Consider the following 16763-nt stretch of genomic DNA (forward strand, 5'->3'; position numbering starts at 1 on the left):
ACGACGCTCCGCTGAACACTCCCTGCACCTCTTCTGGTGAGTCACAGCCACGTCCCAAAGGCGGGCGGGCTTGTGCAGAGGAGGGGCATCCAGTGGACAAAGGGCACTTGATATGGTGAGAATGGCCATCGAAGGAGAGCACTGCCGACAAGACGGAGGAAAAGGGTAAATCAGCCTGGACAGTCTGGCCCAGAGCAGCAGTTCAGGCACTCAGCATGGCAAGGATTCACAAGTAAGGAATCACCTCACACGACAGTTCCCGAGTGGAACTGCTTCACCAACGTGCAGGTAAACATCACGATGAGTTATGACCCTGACGGAACCCCAAGCAGCCCCAGCGCAGCGAGTGGAGGCCAAACACAGCCCCAGAGAGGCGAATGCCAAGAGCTTGCTACATCCAAGAGCTGCATATGTTGACCAGAAATCTCCAGAAAATGATGATAAAATAGGTGAAAAATAATGAGACACTGTCCCCAGGAATGTTCTCTGAATACAGAAACCTCAGCAGCCTGGAAGACTCTATTGAACACAGATGTGCTGCATTTCTCTGTAGCCTTGTAACTGCAAAATCACATCTGCTTCTTGACATTTTTTCTTCTTACAGACTGTAAGCACAGTTGGGGAAAAAAATCTAAAAATTAAAAAAACAGAATAGCATTTTAAATGGAAAAATCTCTCAAGTAAGCTACAGAAATTAAGAACTTGTATCTACTCAGAAATAGATCTCACGGTTCTAGTGGCTGGGTATCTTAAGGAGCTGCACATCTGGATTTCTACTAGCGCCATATAACTAAAGTTTGGAGTTTGTCCTGGCATAAAAAATAAACATAATTCAACCCCACACATTCACTCTAACCTTGGCCAGGCTACGAGGGGAGCAGGCCACGTAGCACCTCCAACTGAAAACGATGATGTGTGTACATCTCAACTGAACTGTACTTTTGCTAAGTTGTATTCAGAGAATGATGACTCAGACCCAAATCAATGTACCTTGAAAAGTTATTCTCAATAAAAACTCGAGGTTTCTAAAATGTCTTCTTCTTACTCTCTTTTTGTCACCACCATCACAACCCACCCAAATGAAGCTCCATCTGGGGGGAAAAGTGTGGTTCATTCTGGATGCTTGTAGCCTGTCCCAATTAATCTGGACAACACGCTTTTCTAAAATGCAAACCCCTCTGGAATGGGAATGATCTCTTTTTAAATTGCACAGCTAGCTGGACTTTGGGTACACAATTTTCCGAAAGTTGTGTGGCAGCATTCACCTGATGGTGGACAGGGCCGGTGTATGAAAGACACTTTCCCCCTTCAGTCTTTATCAGAAATCCAAATGGCTTCAGAAATGCAAAGTAGTATTAACCATTACCCCCACTGCAGCTTGGTGGAAAGTGGTAAAACCACAGAAGTATTTGTGGGTTGACGCCCACAGAGCCGACAGTACCACATGCTCCTCAGTCCGACCTGTGTGACAGGGACAGATGTGGGCGTGACAGGGGTGTGCCCAGCGAGTGTGACTCCTGAGGGTGAGGCCAGGACCCCAGCCACGTCGGTCCATCTGCAGTCGTTCCACCACATCCCCTTCCTCGCCTCCATTCCCACTCAGGATGCTATTAATGATGTTTTTCTTTTTAAATTAAAACACACAGACTCCCAGTCTTTTAGCATTTCACCAGCATTGTAGTATCACCTGGCACAGGAGATGGGGAAATGGAGAAAAGAGGACCCTGTGAAACAACCTTCATAGGCCAAAGTGTAGACTCACCAGCTAGAAAGTCACTTAGCCCTGGGGAAGGGGAGGGGTCAACACTGGGTGTTTCCAGGAACACTGGTGGCTGCAAACTCTGAAGTCCTGATTTAGGAAAATTGTGCTTGATGAAAAATACTAAAATCTTATTATATAAGGGTGTTTGCTTCTATATTTCAATCCTCATTAGCCAGTTTAAGTAGTAAGAATAAAGATTTCTCCCCAAGAAACAATGGAGCACATTTCATGGTAGAAAGACCACTCCCCTCTCAAATTCTGTTCTCCATTTCCTCTGGTCCCCACTTCCCGGGTTCAGGTGTTTCTGCTATGACTTCCTTTAGTCATTCTGACCTGTATCTCTTACAGGGTATCTTATTTCCCCCACATTCTATATTAATCCTATTTTTGAAGTTGTCATACAGTACATTGGTTTGGGGTATGCGGCGCTATGATTTTAGCATGTGTAGGTTTGTGGAACCAGCCCCACACTCAGGATAGTGAACATTCCATCACCTTCATAGCCTCTCTCTATAGTCCTGTTCTCTGACCCTGCAGTTCTGTGTCTTCCTGATTGCCACATGAATAGAACCAGATCTGTGTCACCTTTCACTCCATGAAGGACCTCTGGGACCCTTCGTGGCTGTGGACCCGAGGGCCTCCCTTCCCCCTGGAGGTGGTGCTCCTCTGCACAGATGCACCACAGCCTGTTTATCCATTCACCCCCAGGACATTCTGGTTGGTCCTAGGTTTGGATGGTGATGAACAAAGCTACTATAAACATGCTTGTACAGGACTTTGTATGAACCTAAGTCTTCATTCCTCTAGGGTAAACCCCCGGGACTGGGACTGCAGGGACATATGGTAAGGTATGTTTTTTGTTTTGTTTTGTTTTGTTTTTGCGGTACGCGGGCCTCTCACTGCTGTGGCCTCTCCCGTTGCAGAGCGCAGGCTCAGCGGCCATGGCTCATGGGCCCAGCCGCTCCGCGGCATGTGGGATCTTCCTGGACTGGGGCACGAACCCGTGTCCCCTGCATCGGCAGGCGGACTCTCAACCACTGCGTCACCAGGGAAGCCCGTTAAGGTATGTTTAAAGTGACAAGAAGCCACGCACTTCTCCAGGGTGGCTGCACCATTCTGCCTTTGCACAGCAACGTGTGGGAGTCCTGCCATCCCAGTTCTCACCGCACTCGGTACCGCCAGCCTTTTTTTGTTTCAGTCATTCTAATAGGTGTGCAGTGGTGTCTTGCTGTGGTTTTAATTTACATTTCCCTAACAGTTAATGATTTTGAACATCTTCTCATGTGCTTATTGGCCAACCTTAAATTCTCTTTGGTAAAGTGTCTCTTGTCCATTTTAAAATTTGTTTTTTTTTTTTTCCTTATTTTTGAGTTTTGAGATATCTTCATATATTCTGGATACAAGTCCTTTGTCAGCTATGTGATTTGCAAATATTTTCCCCAAGTTTGTAGCTTATCTTTTCTCTCTCTTAGCAGTGTCTTACAGAGTAAATAGTTTAAATTTTGATGAAGTCCAATTTGCCAATTCTTTTCTTTTGTGGATCAGGCTTAGGGTGTCAAGTTGCTGTGCACACTGTAAGTCTGAGAATGTGACAGGATAGGAGCTGGCTGTCTGGATACCAAAGTCTGGAAAAGGGAGGGCCTGTGTATGGGAAAGACCACAGAGAGACGTCCAGAGACCTGACCGTCAGGCAGGAAATGTCACCGAGGAAGCTGAACCAAACCAAAGCCAGGTTCCTCTTCAGTAATATCAGGGGGTTTAACTAAATAACCTAAAAAAATATATTTTTAAGTTATGTGATTTTTAACAGCTCTTTTTAGTCTGGAGAACTCGGAACACGTGACACTGTTTGTCTGGGCCCACCTGCACCATACGAGCACAGCACAGTCAGGGACGGTCACAAACATGCTGAGTGACCAGGAGGGTACACCACCCAGCATGTGAGACAGGGTCTGGGCTGCGTTCATGCTTCGAGCCGCCCCACCCAGTGGGAGAAGGAGACAACCCAGCCCTGCTCAAAAAATATTTACACAGAACAAGAACTGTCTGAACTGGTCACCAGAAGTCACCTCGCTAGGAAAGAATGTAACTTTATCGAAGTTTTAATGGATAACGGTTTGAGAATTACATGTCTACGGAGATCTGTGGTACAGGTAACAGAGGCTCTGTCACTCAGAAATGGAGAGAAGTAAAGACCCACAGACCCAGCACAGCAGTGCTGGTGAGCGAACTCTGATGGGATGGCTTCCAAACTCTGAAATCTCATCAGGGAATCGAACCAAACAGGCCGGATAACCAGGCAGATCTAGCATTTTCTTATTTTCTAACTTCTCTCCGTGTGATGTCTCTCGATGGTTGCCTTGTTTGTCCAGCACTTGTGAATGGTTTTCTTGGTTTCAGCCCACCTTGGAGGTGAAGCTGGCTTAGAACGGGGAGGAGCAGCTCCCTTGAGCGGCAGGGCGTTGAGCCTTCTGTCTCTAGAAGAAAGCTGTGCGAGCGTGACCAGGACAAGGCAATCGTGGAGCCCAGTTAAAAAAGTACTCAGCGCCTGGCCACCTGGCCCTCTGCTTCCTGACTGCAGCGACCCCTGGGGTACCGGGCTGCCCAGCACAGACAGGATTGGGGACATGAGGCCACAACACGTTCTCCCCACCACCTGACACCAGATTGCACCAGCACTCCGATTTGGAGAAAACCAGCAGCTGCACATGCCCAGAGCATCACAGTTTCGAAAATGAGCAAGAGTCACCGGTGTGCCTTACACTATATATGGGGGTTGGGTGGGGGCACACGGAGAGCCAGACCTCCGCCCTCCCTGACCCTTGCGAATGTGACACACTGAAGTCTACGGTCCCTGCTCTGACCGAGCTAGCACAACCAGCTCCCCGAACACAGCTCCGCTGCTGGTCCCAATCCCGACCTCAAGTTCCCGCTGCTTCCCACCCAGCCTGCAGTGCCAATCTATCAGCGCATCCTCCGGCCCTGCCTCAGCCAGCACTGCCTTTCCAGCAATGGCTTCAAAGTCTCCTCAACTGTGGGTCAGTGGTAACCAAGACCCAGATGTGGGCTGGTCAATGGTAACCAAGAATCAGCTGTAGGCTGGGCAGTGGTAACCAAGACCCACTCTGAGCAGAGGGGACCACCAGGTCTTCCCATTTGACCTGCTGGTACTGATCAATGTTACACTAATTCTTTCTTGTCACAATATCCCATTTTGCTTGCGGACAAAAGCATCTTGAAGCAAACAGATGCAGTGACCAGTCACATGATTTCCTTAAACATTTATCCAAAATTTAATGGAAGAAATTATACTCGATGAACCGTTTGCAGGTATCCTAATTGTATTTTGTTGATTCTTTCTTTTAAATTTACTTGTACCTATGTTTTACATGTCTATATTCTTATAAAAAAAATTAAACAAGATGGAAAAAAATCAGTCCCTAACACTGCTCCTCCCTGCTTCTTGCTCCAAATTCCACTTTCCTACCCAGAGTGAAGTGTAACTATTTCATTTCATGCCTTGTTGATATGTACACACACACACACACACACACACACACACACACACACACACAAGTTATGCACGGTTTCAAACATGTGCTCGGCAGCCCACCATGGGTGTTGGTCTTTAACAACATGTCCGACAGGCCACTTTGTCAGTTCAAGGGTAGCCACCACATTTTCTGTATTTGCCCGTGAGAATGCACGTGACTGAGTCCACTGTGCCCTTACAGTGGGTGTTCAGGCATGATATTTTTGTGTATTTCCCCTGACACACAGGCAAGTTGTTTTCCAGGAGAGAAAACTAGAAGATTTGCCTTTCCTGCCTAATGTAATTAAAATCAGGCTTTAGCTGTTTTAGCACAAGATTTTGTATATCAAGACTTTGGAAACAATTTGCATGTTAATTCTAGAAGAAACGGGGTTCGGAACAGAAGCGTTAGGAACTACCTAGGTGAATCAGGATGAATGAAATAAACACGCAAACAAATAAACAAAAAATGCAGGTCAAGTTTAGAGCTGTGAGATGGTGTACTGACCCAAAGAGGCTCACGACAGGAGCAGACAAGCCAGCCCTGTGACCTGGGAGGACAAGGAGAGGCCGAGCAACCGCAGCACATCATGAAGGACCCCTCCTGCATGGACCACTGCATCTGCCCTGAGATAGAATGTAAAATTGGGGGTGGGGGGATGGAAGGTTGCAGAACGTGAAAGGGAACATTGAAGAACATTGGGAAGATGCTAAACTGTGACCTGACGTTTGCAGCTGGGGAGCAAAGTGATGATCTCTATGTGCAGAGTGATGGATCTGTATGGCAATGACCTGTATGTGAAGTGATTGGTCTGTATGTGTAACGATATGTTTTTACTTTGGCTCAGTGTTGGAAGTATTTTTAAATGTTCAAAAGGATTCAGCTTTTATTCTTTTCATTTTAATATGGCCCCAAATTTAGCTGTGTTCTATGTAACAATCACAAACATGGCCTTAATCAGAACAAAGGAACACACCCACATGAAAGGGAAACAACCTGTGCGGACCGGAAGTACTTCTGAGAACCAAGAGTGAAAAAAGGAGACTCCCCTCACACCAGAAGCCATATAGTTTAAAAAGCTGACTTACTTTTCTATCAAATCCAGCGTGACTCCAGGCACCAGACTAACGCATTTCTGCATGCAAAACCTGCAGAGAAAGAAAAGAAAGTGAATCACAGCAATGGGATATTTAACAAGAGAGTGCAACAGTCCCACAGAAAAAGCAAAGAGAGGAAGGTGAGGATGGGGATTGCCACGGTGAAAAAGTAAACCCTGTTTTTCTTAATTCTGTCAGCTTTTAGGTTTATGAAGAAAATCTCCCTGCAGCCTCTCAAAGGGGCAGGAACACGGAGCTGCAACCGCAGGTCTTCAGTGGAAGGAGAGAAACAAGTCTGCGGGATGGCGGGGCAGAGTCCCCACTGTGGTAGGGGCTGGGGGCATGTGCACACAAGATTCCACAGGACAGGAAGGTTCCACCCAGATGATGAACAGGCTCCACTTTTCTATTTTTCCTTCTTAAGCAAGCAAGCTGGGGAGAGTGATGGAAGAATCAGCGAACCACCCCCAGGCACACAAAAGAAATTCGTGAGAGAAGACAAAAGTGAATTCAATTGTATCCTTTTAATTATCATAAAATCAGAGGAGTCAGAGCTGCGAGACTTAATCTTCACTGCAGAGCCATCCTGGAGGGCTAGGGTGGGACTGTCCAGGCTTCACCTAATTTGTGTGCACCAACAGGAGGTCTCAGACCATCTCTTTCTTCCTGTCAGGGCTATTGCCACACAGCAGGACAGAATCAATGGTAGCATGGAGTGAAGAGGCAACTTAGTATCAGTCGCAGGAGAAATGTAAAACATTTAATTCATTGGCTTTAAAAATTAAGAACAAATAACGCCCTCCATAAAAACAGCATCAGGCACACAGCAAATACACCCACAAAATGCATTTTAGTATCACTAGTGGATGTGAGAAGTGGAGGAAGGTCAGAGAATACCAGTGGGCTCAAGGGAGGGGACGAGTACAAGGAACCGGCCACATTCAGGACACATGGAGTGAGACGTGTACGGTGGGTGGGTGGAGGTGGGGGAGAAAGACAAGGAGACAGAGAGAGACCCAGAGGCTGGAAGACGACAGACAAGGCCGTGAAGACGGCATCTGGTGGGCCACTGGCTCCCAACATGCAGCCCTCCAGCGGGGGGAGGGTGGGGGTAGGGGAAGAGGGGACTCTGTGCACCCTGCCCCGCCAGGCTCATGGCCTCGGGGAGCAACGCCTCGCTCAGCCAGCAAAGGAAGTTATCTTCCTGGCTGTGGCTGCGCCGGCCGGTGCTCTCTATTCACGGAGCAGAAGAAACATAAATGAGGGCTGTGTTTGCCCTACACAGACAGAGGCCCTCTCACACCGGCACAAACGGCTGGGCTGACCAGCTGCTCCACCGGGCCAGTCAGTCCCTCCAGACAAATCCTTCTGTTTACTCCTCTGGCGGAGAACTCGGCCTGTCCGCTACCGTGCATCACCGCAACCGCCGAACCAGCCCACGTGCAGCTCTGACAGCGGCTCCATGTGAATCAGGATCTCTCCGTGGATAGAAATGGTCTACAGGAAACATTTTCCAGTCCAATTCTGAGGCCTATGCAAACAGGGCTGCTCTGTCATCTTTCTCTCTGTAACGCACTTACTGACTGGACCTCTGCCTTCCCATAATGATAGTCTGTGCCAGACTAATCCTTTTGTCAATAACAACAATAAGCTCTGGACAAAATATAAAAAACAACCACTTGAAAGCACCAAAGAGCAAACAAATACAGGCAGAAAGGGAAGCCATGACCCTTAAAAGAAGAATAACAAGGTCTGCCTTAACCAGCTTTTCCCAGGCGTGCTCCCCAATTCACACAGCGCCGGGGACACTGCTCAACGGAAAGGAGATCAGAACCCCAGGCTGCCAGGAGCTTCAGGGGAAGCCTTAGAAAGGAGGAGTCCAACTCTGTGAGCAAGCTTTCCTAGGACCCTGGGCTGAGCCCGACACTGCACAGGCATGGGCCCAGACCCCGAGGAGGCCCGGGGACACAAGAGCTGAAGTGCTGAACACAATGGGCAGAGGTTTCCACAGTTGCTCACTAGCAGACATGCATGCAGATGGGGACAGCCAGTGCCACGTTAGGGGGCTATCAACACCTGGGGCTTTCCACTGACACCCTGTGGGGTGGTGCCTCAGTTACAACCATGGTCCAGGATTCAGAGCCTCACCCCAGAACTAGGAGCAAAATCAAAGGAGACCAGTCCTACAGCTAAGAGACCTCAATCAATTAAACCATCTACAAGAACAGAACTAAATACTCCTCAGAGGAAGATAACAGAATCCAGACTTTCTCAGTGTCTCATCCACAATGGAGAGTATTCTACCTAAAATCAAGAGAAAAATTGTTAATAAAACCAGATTCATTGCTGACCACATTTTGGAATTAGACTTTAAAATTATAAAAATAATTATTAACTGGGAAATAGGTATTATGATAAATCTGCTGAGAATATAAAGTTCCATTAAGTAGGAAATTAAAAATAGGGCCATGATGCAACTTTAAAATATCTATGATATGGTTATATGCATTAAGAGCAGCATGGATAAACCAGTGACTGACAATCCACAAATTGTACATCAGCCAATATTTATTCCTTCGCACCAGACAAAATCAGAGGCAATAAAAGTGGCTTGACAATTCCACAAAATTGGATATTAGTAATTATGACAATAAACACAACAGCTGGCAGTCGGTTAGTGCTTACTCTTGGTGCTAGAGCTCTCATCAACAGGCTCTGGCCACTTTTGAATCTTCTTTGTCCGACTTGCCCTTTCCAAACGTCGAGTGAACAGTTACACAGCACCAGACCACTGCTTACTGCCTGCCTGCTGACCCTCCAGGCCAGGATTTCTCAGCTGTGCACTAAGGACTCTTAGGGCCAGATCATTCTTTGCTGTAAGGGCAGCATCCTAGCCTCGACCCACAGGATGCCAGCAGCACCACACCCCAGTTGTGACAACCAAACATGTTTCCTGACACTGCCTAATGTCCCTGGGGGGCAGAGTCACCCCATTGAGGCCACCGCCCTAGGCCAGGCCCCAGTGTCTCTCACATTTTCCAGAACAGTCTCTGCTTCCACTCTTGCCTGTGCTTCCTATTCCTCTCCCAGGAATTCTCTACCCAGCAGGCAAAGCAACCCTTTTAAGAGGAAATGCTGTGATAAGTCATTTCATCTTGACCCTCCAGAGGCTTCCTGCCATGAAGGATGAAATGCAGGGTGCTTGCCTAGCCTCCCAAGGCCCTGCCCTGGGCTTCCAGTCACTGCTCTAACTTCACTTCCTCACTCTCACTCTGCTTACCCAGCTCTATTCACCCTGACACACTTCCTGCTCCTTCAACACGCCAGGTACAGCCCCACCTCAGGGCCTTTGCGCTTGCTGTTCCCTCAGCCTGCAACACTCCTGCCCCAGATAACTGGAAGGTTTACTCCTTTGTTTTATTTGGACTTCTTCTACCTTCCCTGACCAGCCTAAGGAAAATAGCACCTTCATTCTCTACCTGCATACCCTGCTTTTTAAAAATAACATTTCTTGCTACCTTATTATATATTTGTTATTGCTTGTCTTTATCATAGAAGATAAGCTCAATGAGTACAAGGACTTCTCTTATTTTGTTCATCAGTGTGCCCCCAGTACTTAGAAGGGTGCCTTAATATATAGTTTTGATAATCCATAAATGTGTCAACAAGTGAATACGGTATAAGATTAATTTCTAATATTTCACATATATCTTTTTTTTCCTGTTGCTCTTGAAAGTGAGTGGCTTCAAGATTTTTATGCAGAACAAATTAATTAACGTTAAAAAAAACTCAACTGTGTAACCTTGTACACTATCATATAACTGTTGGATGCTATTGTTTCTGAGAATGGAAATACATTAATTTTTTTTCTAATTAGAAAACTCCCCACATATTTACCATAAAAAATTAAAAGTACAGAAAATTACAAGTAAAAATTACCCCCAAACCTAAGATAACCATTAACATGTTCACATTTACCTCTTAGAGAAAATTGAATCATGCTGATTTATTTTGTTCTAGGAGTCACAGTCACTGGAACATCCCAAACAATACAGATGTGTGTAATGGAAAATTAAGAGTCTGTCCTGTCACCCCATTCCACTGCTGACCACTGCTGACTGCTCCTCTGCATCCAGAATGTGCCCAGCACACGTGCACAACCAATATCTACCCTTGGGTTTTGTTCAGTTTTTTTCTTACCACAAGAGAATTTGCCATACACACCACAGCTGTGGTTTTTTTTTTTTTTAAACATCTGTTTTCCAGCATTTTCCAACATTCAACAAAGTTGAAAGAATTTTAGAGTAAGTTCCTGCATCCCACCACCTAGGTTCCACCATCAGCATTTGATTGCATTTGCTTTATCACATCTCTGCCTCTCCGTCCATTAATCCATCTCATTTTTGGTGCGACAGAGGATACGGTACACTTGCCTTTAAATTCTTCAGCACACATACTGAGATCTGTTTATTGTTTTTGTCTTTTGATGTAAGATTACATACAAGGAAGTACACACATCTTAATTGTTTGTTCACTGGGTTCTGACAAATGCACATGCCCATGTACCCAAGCTCCTACAGGGACCACTACCAACATCCCAGGGAGTTTTCTCTCACCCTTTCTCGGCCAATTCCTACTTCCTCCCATTGCCCCCAGAGGCAAAAACACTGCTCTGATTTTTCTACTTATTTTTATTCCTCTGTTCTAGAGTTTCACATACATGGACTCATCAAGTATGTACTTTTGTATAAGGCCTCTTCCAGTTAGCATAATGTTTTGGATGTTTATCCATGTTTTTGTTTGTATCATGAATTTATTCTGTTTTGTTGCTGACTGGTATTCCATTATATGAAAAGACTGTAGTTTATACATGCTGTTCTGTAACTTGCCCTTGTGTATCATGGACAATATAAAAGCTGATGCATAGAACATTATCTTTTTCATGAACATAAGTATGCTGTCCTCAGGATGCATTTGTAGCAATGGAACTGCCTGACGAATGGGTACACATATTGAATGACCAGTCATCTGATGGCTCTCCAGAGGGAAGTGCCATTTACTGTCTCATCAAGGCTGAATATACCCACTTTTTAACTTCTGGAAAATACTGGGTTTATCAAAATAAAAGAAAAACAAACCCTCTGTTCTACTGATAGGTGAGAAATGACACATCATTGGAATTTCTTTGATTATTATTGAGGTTAAATGCCAGCTAATAATTTTTCCAGTTCTTTGTATTTTTCTTTTGCTTGTTTCCTGTTTATGCCCTTCTTGTCTTATTGAGTTTAAAAGTGCTTTATACATTAATGGAACCAACAGTGGCTTTGTTATATATTACACAATTTTTCTCAATTTATAATTTTAAGTTTTGTTTTTTGTTTTCTTTGCCATACAAAACTTAAAATTGGTGTTTAATAAAATCTATCACTTCCTTTATAGCTCTTTAATTCTCCTGACAATTTTTCCAGTACTTTTGTGAGTTTTCTTTTTTACATTTAAATCCTCGGTATATTTGGAGTTTATTTTTTCAGGGAAGAGGTAAGGATTAAAAAATTTCAAATGGTTAGCCATGTGCCCCATATAGTATTGAGTAATTCATTCTGTTTCCAAATGATAAATTCTTATACCGCAGATTCTGTTTCTGGAACGCTCTACTCTGTTCCACAGCCTCAAATATCTGCTCTTACTCCACCTGAAACTTCAAAATGCATTTTAATAACAAGTAGGACAAATTTTCTTTCACATATTTTTTCAAAAAATTCTCATGGGTCTTCTCAAACATTTATCCTTCTACTTGACCTTTAAAATTACTTTATCAATATGTGTCAAATTTATGGTTTCATTTAAGGAGAATTTATATCCTTAATCTTCTGGCTCTCACCACATAATAATAATGTGGTCAATTCCTCCATTTATTCAAATATCCTTTCGTATCAATCAGTAAAGTTTTATGGAATTTTCTATACATATGTCCAATACACTCTTAGCTTGTTTATGGTTTTTTTTTTTTTTTGGCTGTGTTGGGTCTTTGTTGCTGCATGTGGGCTTTTTTTTGGTTGTGGCGAATGGGGGCTACTCTTCGTTGTGGTGCGTGAGCTTCTCGTTGTGGTGGCTTCTCTTGTGAAGCACGGGCTCTAGGTGCGTGGGCTTCAGTATTTGTGGCACACGGGCTCAATAGTTGTGGCTCGCAGGCTCTAGAGCGCAGGCTCAGCAGTTGTGGTGCACGGGCTTCGTTGCTCCGCGGCATGTGGGATCTTCCCAGATTACGGCTCAAACCCATGTCTCCTACATTGGCAGGCAGATTCTTAACCACTGTACCACCAGGGAAGCCCCTTGTTTATGTTTTGTCATTGTTACTGCTGCTACTGTGAATCAGATTTACTTTCCTTCCCAACATTTCCTTACTGGCTATTTTTAATATATAAAAAGGGTAACAATTTAAAGGAAATTATTGTGAAGTATACCATATATGAAGAGTATATAAGATACAGATGTGAGTTTAAGGAACAATAAAGTAAATATAAGCACCATACAGATTAAGAAATAGCACATTACAAAATATAAAAGGCCCCATGTGTCCCTGCCATGGTGTCTGCTCCCGCCCCCTCCCCAGAGGTAGCCTGTACTTTTACGGTATTGATTTGTAGTCACTTAGCATCAGTGCATGATGATAGCTGCTAGTTTAGAAGGTTTCTCTTATGTAAAGGAAGTATTCTTCTATTTTTATTATAAGGTTTTATTAAAATTCATTTTAAATTTTATCAAATAACTATTCTTCTCCCACCTATTAAGATGATGCACTATATTAATAGGCAGCCTAACAGAAAGTCATCAAAACAGTCCTGGAATGAATCTCACTTGGCCAAAGTTTATTCTTCTCTTACTATATGGCAGGATTCTAAGTGCTAATATTTCATTTTGAACTCATCTGCAGTGTGTGTCTGTGTATGCATATGTGTGTGCCTCTGTGTGTTTGTGTGTATGTGTCTGTGTATGTGTATACACACTGCATTTGTCAGGCTTGGTACCTCAGTCATGGTAACTTTATGAAGAGAATGAGAAAGCTTATATCAATACTTGTTGAAATACGGCTTATGCTTACATACTATTTTATTACCATTTGTTTTATTCCATATTTCAAGGATAATCATCTATACGTTGAATCTTCATTGTTTTATTTTTCTTGTTTCTCATTAGTTTTTACTGCTTTCTGTTTCCTGTACTCCTGACCAATTTTAAGGTCACAAACTTCAGAATTAAATTTGATTTCTTAAACTTTCTCTTTGCTAGTTCTCTTTTCATCTTGATGTACTGTTTTGTCAATCTCAATATTTATTCATTTTTTTTCAGAGACCATTTTTCTGTAATTTCATTGAGGATACAAAGCATATGCTGTCTCCTTTCTGGAGCCCCTTGTAACCACACCTGAGTTTATGCTGATGAGGTGACTCAGGGTGGGGGCTGGTCACCAGACAGACCAACACTGGATAACAGCAGGGTACTTTCAGCCCCATGCTGACCTCCAGCCTCTGACCTCAGGAGGGAAGGGGGCTGGAGACTGAGCTCTAAAAAGAATCTTAAACAAAGAGATTCAGAGAGCTCCCGAATGGAGCTCCAGGTTGGTACTTTGTGGAGGGGGTGTGCTCTCCACTCTCTCCCACATGCAGGTGACCCTCCCCTCCAGTGAGAAAGAGGGGCTTCCCCAGTAGTCTTGCTCTCAGCACTCCCTGTGCAGGTCTAGCCTGCACCTGGGTCAGAGCTGGGAAACACAGGGCAGGAAAAGACATGCAGAACTGATCCCCACTATGAGTGTTATTCACGGTTTGATTTCAGTCCCCAAGGTGCCACTCACTTTCTGGAGTCCTCGGGTAGCTGCGTTCCGAGCAGAGGCTGTACTGAGTGTGGCCGAGTCCTTCTTATGGGCCGACACTGGGGTCTCCACAGATGGAGGTGCCGCGGAAGCTTAACAGATCAGACTATTTTAACCAAGTCCTTCTGAACATGAAGCGCACTGCCAGAGATGTCAGGCTTTTAAAGGAATTTTGGGAAACAGCTCAAAGTGTCAATACACTATTAAAATAAGACAAGCAAATTCTGCTACATTTCATTTAATGTAGCAGGTTAAAAAACAAAGAAACAAACAAAAAAACCCCACATGAAACAGTGTGCCAATCATCTGGTATTTGTAACTAAATTAAAAAGCATGCCATGTGTATTATTAGGGAAAAAAAAGTAGAAAAAGAGACTTTTGTAATTTACAATCTTTAAATAGCTACCGCTTTTAAATGTACAGAATGGCTCACTCTCCTCAGGAGCTTCTAGACCAGTAACCAGGACAAGACACAAATGAGGTTCAGGAGCCAGCTGTCTCAGTTGCCCTCTAATGCTTCAGAGGCAAGCATCTGAATGATGGTCGGAATGAGCCTATCCCGTCTGTCTTGTCCCCAGGGCCAGAGCCTGGAAGACATCCCAGGGGTCCCTTAAGTACCTGCCCAGTGAAAGCAGAAAGAACTTTCAAGGGAACAGTGCTAACTCTGCAAGGGTGCTGTCATTTTGGTTCAGAAGAGGTTAAAAGGTCAAAACAATTGTCATAAGGAAAATGTCTTTTAGAAAATGCATATTTAAGTATTGGAGGGTAAATATCATAATTTCTGAAATTTACTAAAAATAGTCATAAGAAGAAAATGATAGAGCAAGTAACAAATGTAAGATTTGGGTTATGAGTACAAGGGGGTTTGTTTTATTATTCTCTTGACTGTTTTGTTAGAATGGCTGAAAACTGTCCTGCAATGAAAAGTAAACAGAGAGAGGTCAGAGCAGATGTTCCTACCTTGATGAGTCAACGCCAGGAAAACACTCCAGGGAAAGATCTAATTTCTCAAAACTTGAGCAGTTTGTTTCTGTTTTTGAAGAATGTCAAGATGTAAAGAGGGGCTCCCAGCCCAGCTCATCTCCGTGGTCATTAAGAGTCGGTCCTGACAGCAAAGCCCCTGTACTGATCTGCAAAAGCAGAAAACCAACACTCTCTCCTAAAAGTGCAGCTCTCTTCCACAGAGGTGACACTCACGACCCCCAACCACAGGAGAGATGCAGAACACACAACAAGCTTCCATGGAGTTCTTCCAAACTTTCCGGACCCTGTTTCCATGGAATTCACCTGATAAAGAAGTTAGAATCCAGCTTGTCCAGGACAGCCTCACATGCCCCAGCCTCCTCAGCCTGATTCAAATCTTAAGGTGTAATTTTACCTGATAAACTGAAAACAAGGACTGTGTTTACACTGCCTACTGACAAAGCTGAGGAGTGAACACATACAAACCTGCCTGGAGGGAGCCGGCAGTCAGGAAGGGGCGGCCACAGAAAACAAGAATTTCACACGGAACACACAGAGCCCCAATCCTCTCACCCAGGGAAACTCCCTGTGAGCCCTGCTGCACAGTTCTGATTTAGTAGGCGTCTTCATGCGCTGGCAGTGCTGAGGAATGGTTGAGAGGTGGTGGCGGAGGCTGCTGTCCCCTAGGAACCGAAGTTCTCTAGTATAAAGGGAAAACAGGGCCAAATGGCTGAAGGGAGTGTTTCCCAGTAAACACACCTGTTTACTCACTCTCACACACAGCAGCTGGGCCCTCATCTGTCCTTGTCTAGGATATAGGATGGCCTCATGGCAGACCCAGAAAGTTAAATTTATGTAAAAATTAAGTGATTCTTTTAAACTAAAGAGGCAAACACCACTTAAATTACAATCTTCCACCGTATTTATTCTTATTATATTTTTCTTGCTGCCTGATGTGCCCTTTCTGTATTAAGAAGCTATGTCCTTGACCCCCAATCTTTCCTCTACATCCAAAAGTTCACTCTGGGGGTCAATTCATGCCCGTGTGCACAAGGATGGAGGAAATACAGGCGAACCGAGGCCACCCCTGCCCCAGTGAATGAGGAGGGCAGGCACTGCAGCACCAAATTCCATACCACTTACCATTCAAGTGACAACTTCAAAAGAGCTGACCCTATTTAAAAACATAAGCCCATGATACGCTGAGAGCAGCAGTGCTCATGAGCTACACAGCGACCTGCGTGGATCATTTTAGAATCAGTCAGTCCCTATTACAGGGGACTGAAGCTGATGTCACTGCAGAACTCTGAAGTCGCCGGCGCGTCTGGTGGCCCCAAGCCAAGCCCTGATTCTTCTCCAGATACAAGTGAGAGAAGAAATCGGCTGGAAGGAATTTTAAGCAGGATGGGAGACCAAGATGAGCTATGCAGTGTCACGCTCCTTCCACGATCAAAAGATACAAATAAACCCCTCCAGCGAGTTACAGACACTTTACTGGAATAACGCAGACTTTCATTTCTCTTCTTTCCTATGTAACC

General features: G+C 44.5%; 1 protein-coding gene across 2 annotated transcripts in view; it reads right to left on the minus strand.

Moving 5' to 3' along the window:
• Positions 1-16763, minus strand: part of RPTOR (regulatory associated protein of MTOR complex 1) — a 353659-nt gene that overhangs the window by 124571 nt on the left and 212325 nt on the right. For both annotated transcript variants that reach the window (XM_007462338.1, XM_007462339.1), the window contains exon 7: positions 6384-6443. In XM_007462338.1, coding sequence (XP_007462400.1) covers positions 6384-6443 — 60 coding nt within the window. The remainder of the gene's footprint in view (positions 1-6383; positions 6444-16763) is intronic.

This window comes from Lipotes vexillifer, unplaced genomic scaffold (genome assembly GCF_000442215.2).
Source record: "Lipotes vexillifer unplaced genomic scaffold, Lipotes_vexillifer_v1.1 scaffold1691, whole genome shotgun sequence".
NCBI lineage: Eukaryota > Metazoa > Chordata > Mammalia > Artiodactyla > Lipotidae > Lipotes > Lipotes vexillifer.